This window comes from Pleurodeles waltl, chromosome 8 (genome assembly GCF_031143425.1).
Source record: "Pleurodeles waltl isolate 20211129_DDA chromosome 8, aPleWal1.hap1.20221129, whole genome shotgun sequence".
In the NCBI taxonomy this organism is placed as follows: domain Eukaryota; kingdom Metazoa; phylum Chordata; class Amphibia; order Caudata; family Salamandridae; genus Pleurodeles; species Pleurodeles waltl.
Genome location: NC_090447.1, coordinates 735,942,381 through 735,957,302, shown reverse-complemented (window position 1 = coordinate 735,957,302; position 14,922 = coordinate 735,942,381). Strand labels below are relative to the sequence as shown.

General features: G+C 42.9%; 1 protein-coding gene across 1 annotated transcript in view; it reads left to right on the top strand.

Moving 5' to 3' along the window:
- The window catches only part of PROS1 (protein S), a 377,349-nt gene that overhangs the window by 206,357 nt on the left and 156,070 nt on the right, over positions 1 to 14,922 (top strand). Inside the window, exon 7 of the mRNA XM_069204917.1 lies at positions 9,241 to 9,366. Within this exon, the coding sequence (XP_069061018.1) occupies positions 9,241 to 9,366 (126 nt within the window). The remainder of the gene's footprint in view (positions 1 to 9,240; positions 9,367 to 14,922) is intronic.

Sequence of the window (14,922 nt, the reverse complement as noted above, 5' to 3'; positions counted from 1 at the left end):
ATGGGAAACGTAGAGTTCTCTCCAGCACGTACATGAATTAGATAGGGTGTTTTTGCACTTTCATAGTTGCCACAAACAGTTGGAAATACAAGGAATTCTTCATTTAAAAAAATTATGCACTTCTACAAAACCGCCTTCTCCTTTCCCTTCTGCAAAAGCAGCCCTCACAGTTTCAGTCTCCTGGGGAAACCCACGATGCCTGGTACGAGTAGTGTAGCTGTGTTTGTCCATTGCTTACTTTGTAAATAAAAAGGTGCTGGTGCCCAAAGCCCTCCTCTTAAACACCCGGCTGCTGCAATTAAATGTGTGAACTTGGAATACTGAGGAGGCGTAATCTTGAAGCCATCTCCAGCTCTTTAATCCATAAAAAGCCATTCCCTGCCCCTTCAGCTCACTCTTGCAGCTACTTTCTCCCTTTGTGACTATTTTCGTTTTTCCCTTCACCCGTCTTTCCAATATGTGTATTTTGCTCGCAGCAAATGCTTGAGGCCGAAGAATAAGCCCCGGCCCTCAAAAATAAGTGCCGGTGCTCAGCACCGGAAACAACAAGCACAAATTAAGCACTGTGTTTGTCTGTTTATTATTTACTCTGATAATGAATGTAAAAGGCTAGTTTCAGTAATTTAGCCTCGCTTTTGTTTTGCCGTCGAGAGGAAGGAAAATAATTATATTCTTGCATGTTTAATTTGTTACTGTTTTCGCAGTCTTTCAAGTTTGGACATATATTGTAAACTGCATGGTACACGTTGTTTGCAGCAGGTATATTAACCCTCTGCACTACCTTATAGGAGCTATAACTGCCAATACACAAAACTGTGATCTCTCTCCAGTACGTATTATTATTTAATAAAAGTATTTTGGCACTTTTATATTTACCTGGAAACTCTTTGAAATGCAAGTAACTTTGCAGTTGTTTTTCAAATGTTGCACTTTTTTTTCCTGACAAAAGATATTTGTTAAAAATACTCTAAAGATAGAAGTATGTCTTTACCCGATAGTCGTTATATTTGCGTAGTGTAATTTAAAGAAGCACTAAACACTTGTTTCTTTTTTAGTTCGAAATAAAGCATGTTAACAACAACCGATGTTGCTTGATAGTTACAACAAACATTTAGTAAGCTTGGGAAATAGTCTCCTGTCTAGGTTGAAAGCTTCCTTTAGTGTGTTCTAAGACAAGTCAGTTAATGTCTGTATGTGAATCACATACACATCTGATCACAATACAGATAGCGATCTTTACTGTTCTTTTACAGAGAGAAGCAGTCTTAGGCTTCAAACATTTACAAAGTATTCAGCCATCTTCCTTCACTTTATACTCTTTTGTGTTGCAGACATCTCGGTTTGTTGCAGAAAAAGGTGTGAGCGCATTTCAATCACTTGTCTGCTCTAAGTCCCCTTTTTCACTAGGGATCACGTGTTGTCTGTTTAGAGTTGTTGACATCCAGTGTCAGAGGCTGCTTACAGCAATGCAGCGCTACCATAAGCTTAACATACATTTCTATTGCCGCCGGAGAAGAAGGCCAATATTCACATTTCTGTATGTTTCATCTGTTACTATTTTACGCACTCTTTCATGTTTGGTCATATTTTGTGAACTGCATAGGACACATTGATTGCTGCGGGTATATTAACTCTTTGCTCTACCTTACACGAGCTATAACTGCTGAAAGACGTCCCTCCCTTTTTTTGCCAGGTATTATAATGAATAGAAGTATTGTGGCACTTATCAAATAGCTTGGAAGCTGTTGTGAATAGAAGTACCTCTGCAGTTGTTTTCGAATTGTTTAACTTTTCTAAAACCTGTCGCCCGCTGCAAAAGCAGCCCCTACCCTTCCAGCTTCCCAGAGAAACAGACGATGCCCAGTGCGGCTAGTACGGCTGTGTTTTTTTGTTTATTATTTACCATGATATCAAATGCCAGATACTGGTTCCAGGTGGGCATATTACCACTAACTAAATATATATTTGTTTTGTCGTCAGCAGCATGTATATCAACCCTCTGCGCTAATTTAAAATTACTAATCCACGAAACTCCAAACACTCCAACACAATCCTTAATTAGCAAAAGCTTTTTGTCACTTTTATACTTGCCTGAAAACTGTTGGAAAGACGGGGCAGTCTGCAGTTGTTTACAAAATGGTGCTCTTTTTCAAACACGGCACCCCTTAGAAAAAGCAGTCGCCATCCTTTAGCTTCCCGGGGAAACGCATGAACCCCTGTACTGCTAGGGTGGCTGTTTGTTTATTAGTTATACTGATGTGTAATGTCCGAGGTTGATTCCAGGAGGGCTGCGCTACCAGAAGCTAAACATTAGTTCATCTTGCCGCCGGAGAAGCAGAGCAATGATCACACTTGAGTATTTTCTATCGGTTATTGTGTTATGCGGTGTTTTATGTTTAGTCCTATTCTGTAATCTGTATAATACACGTTGTTTGCAGTAAGTATGTTAACCCTCTGCGCTACCTTACATGAGCTATATTTGCCGATACACAAAAGTCCAAACCCTTCCCAGCAGATTCATTGAGTGGTAAAAGTTGTTTGGAACTCCTTTTTGTTGCTTGAAAACTGCTGAAATACAAAGAATTCTGCAGTTGTTTTCGAAATGATGCACTTGTACCAAATTGTCCTCTTGCAGCAAAAGCGGCCTCCATCCTTCTAGCTTCTTGGGAAAACTTGCATTGCCAGGTACAGCTCGTGTGGCTGTGTTTGTCTGTTTAATATTTACTCTGATATCCAATGTCAGGGGCTGGTTCCAGGAGTGCAGCGCTATTACAAACTACAAATGATTCATCTCGCCGCCCTTACGCATGCGCATCATTGCACGTTTTCTTTTTGGTGCTAATACTAAACAATAATGACTAAAAAAGACAAAAATAGTAAACCTTCATTCACATCCGAAAGGCGAGACCTATTGGATATGCCAGTGCTTGTCATTTAAGGTGTGTGCATTACATGTTATGTGTATATACCAGGAGGTGAAAGGCCAACAAAATAGCTGCAGAATACCATGTTCTTTTTTGGCAGATCACTGGTCCCACCCCCATTGCACCCAGGATTTCAGTTCCCATGCTTTTTTGTATGCACTTCAAACCTGCAAAATACTTGTACAAGGTTGTCGTTGAAGATCCATCTCCTGCGGAACTCTTTACACATCAGGTTGTGTGTCCTGAAAGCTGCATGAGCCCAGGGTAAGGTACACAAAGTGGGTGTGGGGAGTGGACTGAAGCCCTTTTAACCCAAGGAGCTTTGCACACCTTGAGCTACCAGAGGACAGAAACCTATAGTTGAAAAGTAGTCCCTCAGACAGTTCAACAATAGTACTTGGGTGGAGGCTGAAAGATACATACAGACAGCCAACAGCATTAGCTTTGAAATTAATACTTTACTGCCAAGACATGTTGCACATTCTCAAGCCAATGGCTGAAAGAGGCTGGTAGAAGAAAGTCAGTAGTCGAAAGGGGAGAATCCAAAGACCTCACAATGTACATTGTTAGCAATAGCTCTGTTTGACACCTGCAGTCTCAAATCAAAGACTTGAAGGTGTTTATTTTGCTGGATTTATCAAAAATATGTTCTGCTTACCCTTTGCCCAATGCTGAGTTCTGATTTCATTTATTATTTTATGAAATGCAAAATGTTCTCCATAAATTGAATTCATGAGCTTGATTGAGAAAGATATTACAATACAACAAATTCTAGATCTGAATTATATTCCTTTTTTCACTCTAAACAAAATGCTAATGATAAAAAGACATTTGATGGCTTAAGCCTTCACCCAACTCTCAAAGCTATTTCACTTTTGAAGGCATACTTGGATTTGACATTTGTGAGAGAAACACGTTCTACAGATGCGCACCACCATCCCCATAATCTCAGTGAAATTCTTCCTATCTGCAGTTCCTCTATGTTCGTAGGTAATGCACAAGAGGGTTAATTAGTTCTGTGAATCAGAAACGTTAATCACCAGACTACTGGAGAGAGGTGTTGTAAAAGACTTGTTAAGCAAGCAAGGGAAGGGCATGATATTACCGAAGAGAGAAGTTACTACAACTGGACACATGCACCACTGCTTATGGCAAATACATATTTACCAGTACGTTTATTACAGTGTTGGGACAGAAAAGTCCATTGCATTGTGATTGACATGCATCACTGCCCTGAGTGCCCTAACTGTACTGATGTCTGGATCCCTAATGCTGATTGCTGTTGTCTTTGGCAAACATGGATCATGCATTTGCACCTGACAAGTGCCTGTCTCACGTATTGCAGTCTTTTTGGGTTAGGAAGGGTGCCCAAAGTGCTACCCTCACAGTGGAGAAAGGCTACATAGTGCCTGGAGTTAAGCAGCACAAGCGTTGGTGGCAGTTTATCTTGTAGTGATAAGTCGGAGTGAACCTGCATCTTTTACCTATGTCAGTGAGGCCTACAGGCTCACTCATTTAAAGTTTTATCACTGTATGTTTAACTAATGATTGGCCTACATCGGTTTGGTTTTTGATGCTGTGCAAAGTTTGTGTGGGTATGCATGTGCTGGGTATATGTGTGCCTGTGAATGGTACAATACAGTGCTATGCAGTGCGTGTATATTTTATGCATCTGCTGGGTGTAGGATACCATACGTAAAGGATGTAGTGCTGTGCAGTGCATGAATGCTATAAGAATTTGCTGGGTGTTTGTGTCCCTTTGAATGGTACAGTAGGTGGAAAACTCCAGGGTACATTTCGGAAGACCCACGGTTGACTGGAGGAACATGAGGAAAGGAGGTAGACAAATCCACCCCGCCAGATTTTTGTGCTGCTGCATTCCTGTAAGCTGGGTAGGACACACTATAGAAGGGAGAGCCAGTCTCTTCGTACACTTCAAAGGGTGCTCTTTGTTTCAGAGAGAAGTCACTGGGAAGGGGCCTGGGAACATCTCAGGAAGGAAATGGGACTGATAAGAGAATCATAAAGAGTAGGGCTGAGTCCTAGGGAGCCTTTTGATGCACATATCACTGTGGCTGACATCCAGGTGTAAACCTTTAGTCACTCCTATGGTCTATGTTGTGGGACTATCATTTTTGGAGTCACTTCTGCTGTGACAGACTGATCTCTGGAGGATCAGATTTCAGAGTAGAGGGCATTTCAAAAGGAAGCAGACCCCTAACATAAACTTAAGACACTTCAACTCTAAATCACAATTGTTGCCTGGAAAGGGGAGATTGAGACTCCCAAAATCGTGAACTATCGATCAGCCAGTCAGGCTGTGCAAGGAGGAGAAGCTCTGAAAGACTTCCGCATGTGACCAGGACTGGTGATAAAGGCCTGCTATTCTTTCAGATGGGTGAAGGGACATCACACAGGGAATCCAAGACACCCCACCTTGGATCTCGGTGCACCAGGACCTGCCCGTTTGTCAAAACCAGTGTGCACTGTAAGTGAGAAGAGAGCGTGGAGACGGTGATGTCCAGTGTCGTAAACCTAGCGAGTGGATCCCCGTAGCGAGGTGTAAGAAGGTGGCTGCTGCACTGATCAGGTCATTGCCACTGTGCAGGGAAAAGTCTTTGACCCCCCCGAAAGCCAGAGGAGGGCCGAATTGAGCAGTGGTCTTTGTTGCATCGAATGGATCATTGCCGGTGTTCATGTCTCAACAGAGTACCCAGGTTGCCAGCTGCTGCTGCAGTGAATATTGCTGCATGCTGATCTGGCCGTAGCCATGTTCAGTAAATAGCCGGTACCTCATATGCTAGATGGGGCCACCTTGAAGATTGCTGTCTAGCTGATCGGCTGTAGCCCGTGTTCAAGGTGAGGCTGCCATAAAGTTGCTGCTGTGCCGCTCCAATTGTAGCACGTGCAGAGTAGGAACAGTGAAACAGTGACCCTGTATGCCTGGTGGGAGAGTGCCACCAGAGCAAAGCAAAAAACATGGTCTGGCTGAGACTGTTGATGGAGGAAGCAGGCCCAGTCCATGACAGAGGACCATCACGAGTATCGTCACACTCCCACCTCCCATCAGGGGGAAGGAACTTGAGAAAACTTAATAAGCATTGGAAGAGCATCAAGAACCCTTTGCTTGCTGCAGGACCATGTGTGAGGAACTGAAGGACCTCCAACCATAGCCCTCCTGTGCCGTGTGTGAAAGGCTCATTAGAGGCAGCTGCTGCAGCTATGCACCCTGCGAAGGAGGCATGCTCAGAGACTTCAATTGCTCAGATCCAGCTGGTGTAGTTAACACTGATCTTCAGGCCATACAAGCTTGAGGGAACTTGCTTGTCAGATAGCGCTGCGGCAAAGGAACACTTTTGACTTTAATCGAGAGTCAGAGTGAGACTCCTGAGCCTCGGACTGCTAGGGCTTTAACCTGACTGTTGCCAGCAGTGAATAGGTAATAACCAGTACCGCTCACTGGAGGGGAGTGGGACTCTGGGACCTGCCTATGAAACACTAGAGCCCTGACCTCAAAGGACTATTTTTTTTTTTGTGAAAGTCGTATTTTACTTTGTAGTCCTGTGTAAATACTCCTTCTTCATAAAAGCAATCATTTATTGCTGCTGTGTGCTCATTTTGTGTTGTGAGTCTTTGTTCTCCCCCTTGTCTACCTCTACCGAGAAGCCTTAGACTGCTCAACCACACTACCACTGAGCATTAAGTGCTTAAGTGGTACTCTACCCAAATGCTTAGGATCCATAGTAGGTAAGGCCCTGGGACATTAGGAGTAAAAGGCCTCATTCCTCCTGGTTGGGCCCAGTAACTCCTGTGTGCTCCCTGGCCCTCTGAACAGGGTTCTGCCATTCTGCTGGTAACTAGATCAGAATGATTCCTGCAACATCCAGATAGACCAATGTTTCCCTTCAAAAGCATGTAAATTATGTAATGACACCAAGGTGTTTGAACACAATGGTATGAAACATGATCTATGGTCATTTTCCAATTGTAACGGATAGGATATGAGCTCATCTGCATTGGTCAGACAACACAGCAAGTGAAGACTTGAGTCCTGCAGCACCAGAACAGGATCAAATGTTCTTAAATTGGATCTCCATTTATCTCCATGTGAATCCATTATGAATTTTCTGGCGCACAATTGTTGTTTTGCAGAGTACATTTAAAAAAAAAAAAAACATGTTCCTGCAACTTTGATTAAGAAGATGATATGTCTATCGCTTTTAAATGATCATTCTCCTGTCAACTATCTCTACAGATGAAGTTTGCAAATTAAGTATCACTTCTGTCCATCACCATTTGAGACCTTTGGTCACTATAAAGGTCACTGCTGTTTCTGACCACATTTGTCCGGATTTTACATCACCTTAGCAGTACAAAATGCTGGCTGGGTGTCCCTAAAACAATTAGCCTATTTTTAGGGACCTCCGGGGATACAGTTGGATGTGTTGTAGGATATACTTTAATTATTCACCCAGAACCTTGATTAAAATAATGTTGTGTCTGGGTCCGGGATGTTTTGGAAAACTTTACTTTGACTGACCATTTGTTCCACTGAAATCCTCCATTTTTTTATTGATTCTTTACTTGCCAGTCAACTGTCAATCTCTTTAGAGACTAAAGGCCACCAGTGAGGTCACCAAAGTCAGTGGTTTTCTTGAATTGATAGGCCGTCATGCTTAGTCGCTTTGATATAGACGACTCCCTGACTTTACATATAGCATGCCAAATGTTACGGAGGTTAGAGTGTTATACTCCAAAATATGCTTTCATTAGTTGATGATCCCTCAGTAGGGTGTTATCTATATTTCCATTTTTAGGGTCGAGCACGCAAGCGCTATAGCCTACTGTAATCTCTCAGTAGGCTTTTAACCACACCCACCGCACGCCCATCAGTTTCGATGGTTCGTGGGCTTGCCTTTTAAAAATCAATTGATTTTATTTGTGAAAGCCATACATACATCATACCTTTTCCAGTGTTTAGCCATCAGCGAGCTCATCGGCCAACTACTGAAAACATAGGAGGCTCCATGTTTTCAGCATGGGTCCTGGACTACTTTTTCTTTTTATTTCCTACACAGCGCGCTCTTGCTGCACATTTGCCAATATGTTTGACTGCAGGTGAACTTCAGTTTCATTTTGTTTGCTCCTTCAGGCTCATGGGGTGGTGCTTTAAATTGGGTCACCTATGTAAAAATGTATTAGTTCTCATTTTCATTTTATGTGGCAATAAAAGTCCAGTTAGGACTTTACAATGCTAATAGCTCTAAGTTGACCAAATGCAAGACCTATTACATTGCAAATGCTTGTTCTTGTATGCTATGTCCTTTTGTGTTTTCCCGATGAAGACCCTGCTTAAATTAATGTCATTAGGATCGAAATGTGGATGTACTTATGTGTTGACTGTGCAGAAGTATTGTACTCATTTTTAAACCTGTATTATCAGTGTTTCCTAAATTGAAATATACTGTTGTCAGCCAAGTTTGCGTTTTTTCACTGCTGTGCACTTTTTCACATATGTCACTTAGCACTGCGCCGTCCCTTTGGAGCATCTACTTGTGTTTCCTATGGGCGTTTACTTTTTATTGGTTATTGCTTCAACCAAAATGTAGTGTTTGATCAGTATCAATTACCTTGTCCAACTTACTCATTTTGACTCATTATCTATTATCAATCTGAGGAACCACTGTTGTTTTTGTAATTACAATACCTAGGTTACTAGGAATATTTCGGTGAGAGCTAAAGCAAAAGGTGTTTAAACAAAATAGATCACAGTGTTGTTTATTTATTTTGTGCTATATTACTTCCACAGCCACATTCTAAGCACCCTTGCCTTAAGGAAAAGTAGAATAATCAACAAATAGGATTAGATCCATAGCCTTATAAAGTACAGTTATACATCCAGGGACAGGGAAGACTAAAAAACATATTCACTTGTAAAGTCGCCTCCAGACTACCAAAAGGCCAAATTGTTCATTATGCAAATGCAATTTACCAATAACTATAACAGAAAGTCTGAGCCAAAGTTATCCCGTGCAAAGGGCCGTTCCTAAACTGGGCTAGAAACGTATGTTTCTGACTTGTCGATCCTAACACTTTTGTTGGTTGGTGGTATTATTTTCGATAATCAGTTAACGGTAGCCGGGGCACAGACCTGATGTGCTCTTTGTAATAGGCAAGTGATTACAGAATATGAAAAAAAGGAGCATATTGGTGTAGGTGCAATAACAAAGTTGCTTAAGCACAGTAATAGGTACAAACTTTAACCATGGAAGTGACTGTGGGAGAGGAGTATTTTCACTGTGTTCTTTTGTTACAGATTTCAATGAATGTGAATTGAATGTGAACATCTGTGGGGCTGCCCGATGCACAAACACACCAGGGAAATATGAATGTGAATGCGATACTGGCTACATCTACAACCCTGCTTCAAAGTCTTGTGAAGGTACACTAGATTTATTATTGTAATTGCTAATTAATGCATTTTAACTTTCTGATGTTTAATTTAGAGTGCTGCTAGGAATAACTGATCCCTGTAGAGCACGATTTTAAAGATGACTACATCTTCAATAGACCCCACACTTTATGAATATCCTCCGAGTGCCAGACTGTTTATGTAAACCTTTTCCCCAGCAATAAATTTCCAGTGGCACCATGAAGTCTTATTTGTGACTTCGCTCACCACAGATGTGCCAACATCAGAGTATATGAGGCCTAATTGAGATCTTCTCGCTACTATTGTTGTGAAAATTCTCAGCCACTAGGTCAAATGCCTCCCCTATGATTATGGGTTTAAACACCGTAGAAGATGTCCTTGTTCGATCTACATGATATCTGTATGTGGTGTCTTGGATATGACCATGACCGCTCAACCTATGACTCCTGCTATTTAATGTTATCAGTGAGCAGAAGACCAAGCTAATTTTGTTAAGGCCCACAGAAGTGGTTTCCACTTCTTCAGGTAGATCTTTCCACAGGAAATGTTCTCCTACCAAAACATTGCAATATTTTCCTTCCAAAAAACATTGAAATCATTCTCTTTCTTCAAGAAACGGTCCCACTCCTGCAACTATTTGGAAACTCAACATTGTTCCTTTATGTCTGGATGTCGAAGTCAATTACAGTAATAAAAAAAGATGAAGCTGGAGGTTGCAATTTATTGGCCAAACCTCTACAGGTTGTGACTTCCCGGCTTGAAATTGTGGATCTTCTCAGGATAACAACATTGCCAAAGTAGTCGCTACCACTGCCCTCATAACGACTTTTGGTTCTGCCTTTTAAACCATCGAAGTTGGTTGACATAATTTGGGTGGCGAAAGTCGAGGCCTGTTTTGATGATGAACCATTTAACCTGCCTCTTCCTGGAGTCCAGAGATTTATCAGAATAAAAGAACTTCAGTTATCTGACTCTGACACTCTTATCATGCCTCATAAAGATTATGGCTGTAACAAGGATGATGACTTGTAGCCTGATAATCTCCCCCCCTATAACAACAACGGAGGCTGGTCTTTACCTGGATTTACATAATGTAAATTATGTGGACACCTCTTCAAAAGAGGATATTCATTTTCCTAAATTGGAGCCGGTCTTGCCCCTTGCAGATGCCAAATCTAACATTTTAATAACAATCTCTCGGCTGCCTTTGCAGTTTCAGGCCCTCTGACGCCCTTTAACAAGGCATTCTTGAATCTTGTACTAGCTCCTTGCAAAAACAAGCCTGGTTGTCCACAGACAAATTGCTAAACATGCACCTTGAAATTCTTGCAGTTGCACCTTTCACTGGAAAGTCCAGAGGCCCATGCCTCTTTCACAAACCAAACCATGATGCTTTTTCCATGACCCCTTTAGACCAAGAGTTTATGAGACTGGATACTATGTGCGTTAAAGTCTGCTTCTGGCAGTCTTGCTCTCTGCACTGTTAATGCTATGTGCAACTCCTCTTGAGATGTCCAAGCTTCGCTTCTGGACATGTCCTTTGATAGCAAGCGGTTATTCAGTGAGAATGCTTCTCTTTGCAATGCTTTAAAGACATCAGAGCTGTATCTCACTTCCTTGAACTGGGCTCCCATGGAAGGCAGTTTTGCCAGGAGTACAGGAAATTTTGAGGATACTGTAGGGCCTAACAGTCCAGAAAGAGAAAACCTCCCCAGCTAATCCCCAGCTGATCCAGAAGCCCTAACAAATGTACCCCTCTTTTTGGACCAGGGGTGAATCTAGGGGATGGCATTACGAAGATCAACATTCAATTCAGTCGGCACCATCTTCCTCTGGATCTGCTGCATCTAACTCTCCACACCAGCAGCCCATGGGGAGGATGGTCTCCCATTTTCCATCAACAGGCAGATGATCACTGTGTTTTCTAGCTAATTGCAAAAGCTTTTTCCTTCTCTTTTCTAGACTGATCACCTTTCACCAGAACATGGTTTCTCATGCATGTATTCATTTTGCCGAACAAAGGGGCCATAGAGGTGAGACCTTTAATAGAAAAAAGGGACACTGAATTCTACTCCCGTTACATCTTGGTCCCTAAGAGGGACCGAGGTCTGAGACCCATCCTTGACCTTCTTCTCTTCAACCTGTACATTCACCGGGATGAGTTCAAGATGCTGCCCCTTAGACAGTCTAGCTGTCCTTCACTGTGCTGGTACACAGGTATTCCTGGACCTCCAGGACACCTATTTTCACATACTAATCCTTCCTCCACACAGATGTTGCTTAAATTCACCATGGAGTCAAAGCACTGTCAGTTTATGGCCCTGTTCTGTCATTTAGTGACAACTGTATCATATCCTTCAGAGGGGGGTGAGCAATGGGAAGCATCACAGAAATACAGGAGGAGAGGGAAAGAACAGCTACCACCAGTAAGGTACTTATAATAAGCTTCCACCAGCCATCCATTGTATGAGAGGCTGGATTGGGGGCCCACAGGCTTTATTTCTAATAGAGGGGGTACATTTGGATTCCATTCTCACGCTGAGTCTAGCACCTGTTTGTAGAGTAGCATCCGAAACAAGTGGTGCACCATTTTGTGATCCATGACACAAATGACCTGAGCAGAAAAGACCCCAGGTCTGTCACAGTGGGGAAATCAATCAGCAGAGTTGTACAGTGGTCCTGTACCAGGGATATCCCATTGAAGCTCGTCCTGTACATGCAAGATCAGATAATACCCAGTTCAGTGCTTGCTACTAGAGGTTTGTTGTTTCATAACACTGTTAATAACAGATATTGCTATTAACCAACGAGGTACTAAGTGCATCAGCACTGGAAGTAGGAAAGGCTTGGTTAGGATTTCTTGTGACTCAAAAACATAATAAGAAAAGCATCTGCAGATCTCATCAGCAAACACCTAAATGTCTGAGGTATTAGAGGTGCCACTGATCTGTTCATTCTTATGTACTCACTACAGGCCACCTAGCTCGTGAATGTTTTTCTCAAATAATTCTCCTATATGAAGGCTTGGAAAAAATAATACTTTCAATTTAACATTCAAGTCACTAATCGGTGGATTGCAAGGTTGATTGGCTGATCTTAATATTATCATTTTCAGTGAAATACCAAATTCCCTTATAATACAGTAGCACTCTGCTAATCTCCTGATTATATGGAGCGTTACAAAATTCTCAGGAATTTAGGGCCCTATTAGAGTTTGGTGGACAAGATACCCCTTCAAAGCATAATATGTTTGATGGCATGTGTGGCTGTAGGTACACATGCTCTGCATACTTCTGCCATCTAGTGTTGGATCCGGAAGGTTGCAAGTTCTTCTTCTTCAGTCAATCGAGTGACAAGGTATAGTGACTCCTTCTCTCTCTGGTAATGCGCATGGGCATCAACTCCATCGTTAGATTGTTTTCTTCCACTGTTGTCAGGTTTTCATCGAGCTCTGGATCTGAAGCTACACGGCAGATTGATGTGCTCTGACAGAGGCATTTCGGGCTGCCATTTTCCCAGTTCTAACTTCTCAAGAATGAACTTCTGATGGAACCGACTCCCTTCCATGTCGAAAGTTCCAGTGGACCGACCAGCACCAGGTCTGCAACCTCTGTTTGTCTCCAGACCATAAAGAGAAGGACTGCAAGGTTTGCCAGTCTTTTCTATCTAAGAAAAATTTGCAAGATCGAAGAGCTCATCATCGCAAGATGCAGCAACAAGAGTTCGAAGACATCCCGCATATTTTTGGACTCCATGGCAGCATGTCTGCAGCGGAGTTGGAGCTTCAAGAGGCCTCAGCTGCAGAGGAAGAGGCTTTCTCCGTTGCGGATTCAGACTCTGAGGTTGACACAGTTCTTGAGGTGTTAGACCTTCCTCCGGCTTTACCAACGTTGAGTACTAGCTCCCATGCTCAGCCTAAAAAGTCCTCTACCATCAAAGTAAAGGCTATCGGAACACCACTGTTGTTGGCCATGGCCGGCACTGAAACCCTGGTTCTGGAGCTCCTCCACTGAGCTCGGCTGTGAAAAGCAAGCCTAAGCCCACCACTTAGGTACTGAGCCGAACATCACCAGCCTCATCACCAAAGCTTTCACCTCCCACTTGGCTCCGCTTGCTTCGGCATAGAAGAAATCGCTGCCCGCCTCGGCACCAACAGTTTTGGGATCGAAAGTCAAGAGCACCTCAGCGCCGAAAAGACTGAAAGTCACTATGCTTTTGGAGCCGACTACTTCTATTGAGCTTATCTTCCACAAAATGAAGTAGCAGCTCGACACATAACAATTGCAGCTTCATATTTAACCTCAGACGGACGTGTCTTGGTTAAGGCTGTTGTTTCCACACCTTCCAAGAGGCAGCTTACTTTTGAGGGGGCAATTGACATTCCTACACCTCTTGCCAAGCACAAAACAGTGGATAGAAACTCTGGTGACATACACCCTCCTCTACCTTCCTCCGCACCACCAACCACACCACCATCACCTCCCCCCTCACCTTCTCATTCTCAGGTTGACCCTCTTGATGTCACACCACAGGGTTCCCCTCACTCTTTCATGACAAAGTGGAGGATACTGTGCCTTTTCCCCCAGATATAAACCAATAGTCCCAGTATGATGTTGATCCCTACAGCAATACTGATACTGATGTCTACCCAGCTTGGCGATCCCCACCGGATGATAATACTTCCTTTCAGGAACTCATTTGGAGAGCAGCCACTTACCATCAGGTGCCCCTAGACAAAGGCCTATTGAGGACGACTTTTTGTTTGTAACCCTCACTAAATCCCATAGAGCCACACAATACCTTTCCATGCTTTAAGGGTATGATGAGTCATGCAGAGGATATTTTTAAAGAATCTGCCAGGGCACGCATATTCACTCCGCTTGCAGAAAAGTAGTATAAAGCTTCACTCTCAGACCCAGTTTTTATTAAATGTCAGATCCCTGCAGGTTCCTTGGTAGTTTCCAATGTGAGAGTCACCTCTCAAGCAGCTCCAGATGCTCTGCCTCCTGACAAGGAGAGAAAGCAGATAGACACATCTGGAAAGCGTGTTGCTGCACAAACAGCCAACCATTGGCGCATTGCTAATACACAAGGTCTCTTGCTAGATATGACCGTGCCCAGTGGGATGAAATGGAGGAGCTCCTCCAATATCTCCTAGAGAAGCAAAGAAAAAGAAAACAAGAAATCATTAGTGAAGGCAAGCTTATTTCGAGCAACTCCATTCGCTGTACCTTGGACTCTGCGGATATAGTCATTTGAGGCATCAATGCTAGTGTCCTCTTACACCGGCATGTGTGGCTACTCATTTTTGTTTTTACACCGGAGCTACAGCATACCATTCTCAATGTACCTTTTTTGCAGCACTTTTTCGTCTTTTATGTCGATGAAATGCTTGAGAAAATCAAAAAAGATAATGAAGTGGCCAAATCCATGTGAGCTCTCCAAACCCCTACTTCATGTGGGGCTTTTCGTAGGCCGTTATATAAAACAGCCGCCAGATCATCCGGCACAAACACTTCCTCATCTTATCAGAAAGGCCAACCTCACTCATCCTCCCGTAGAGGA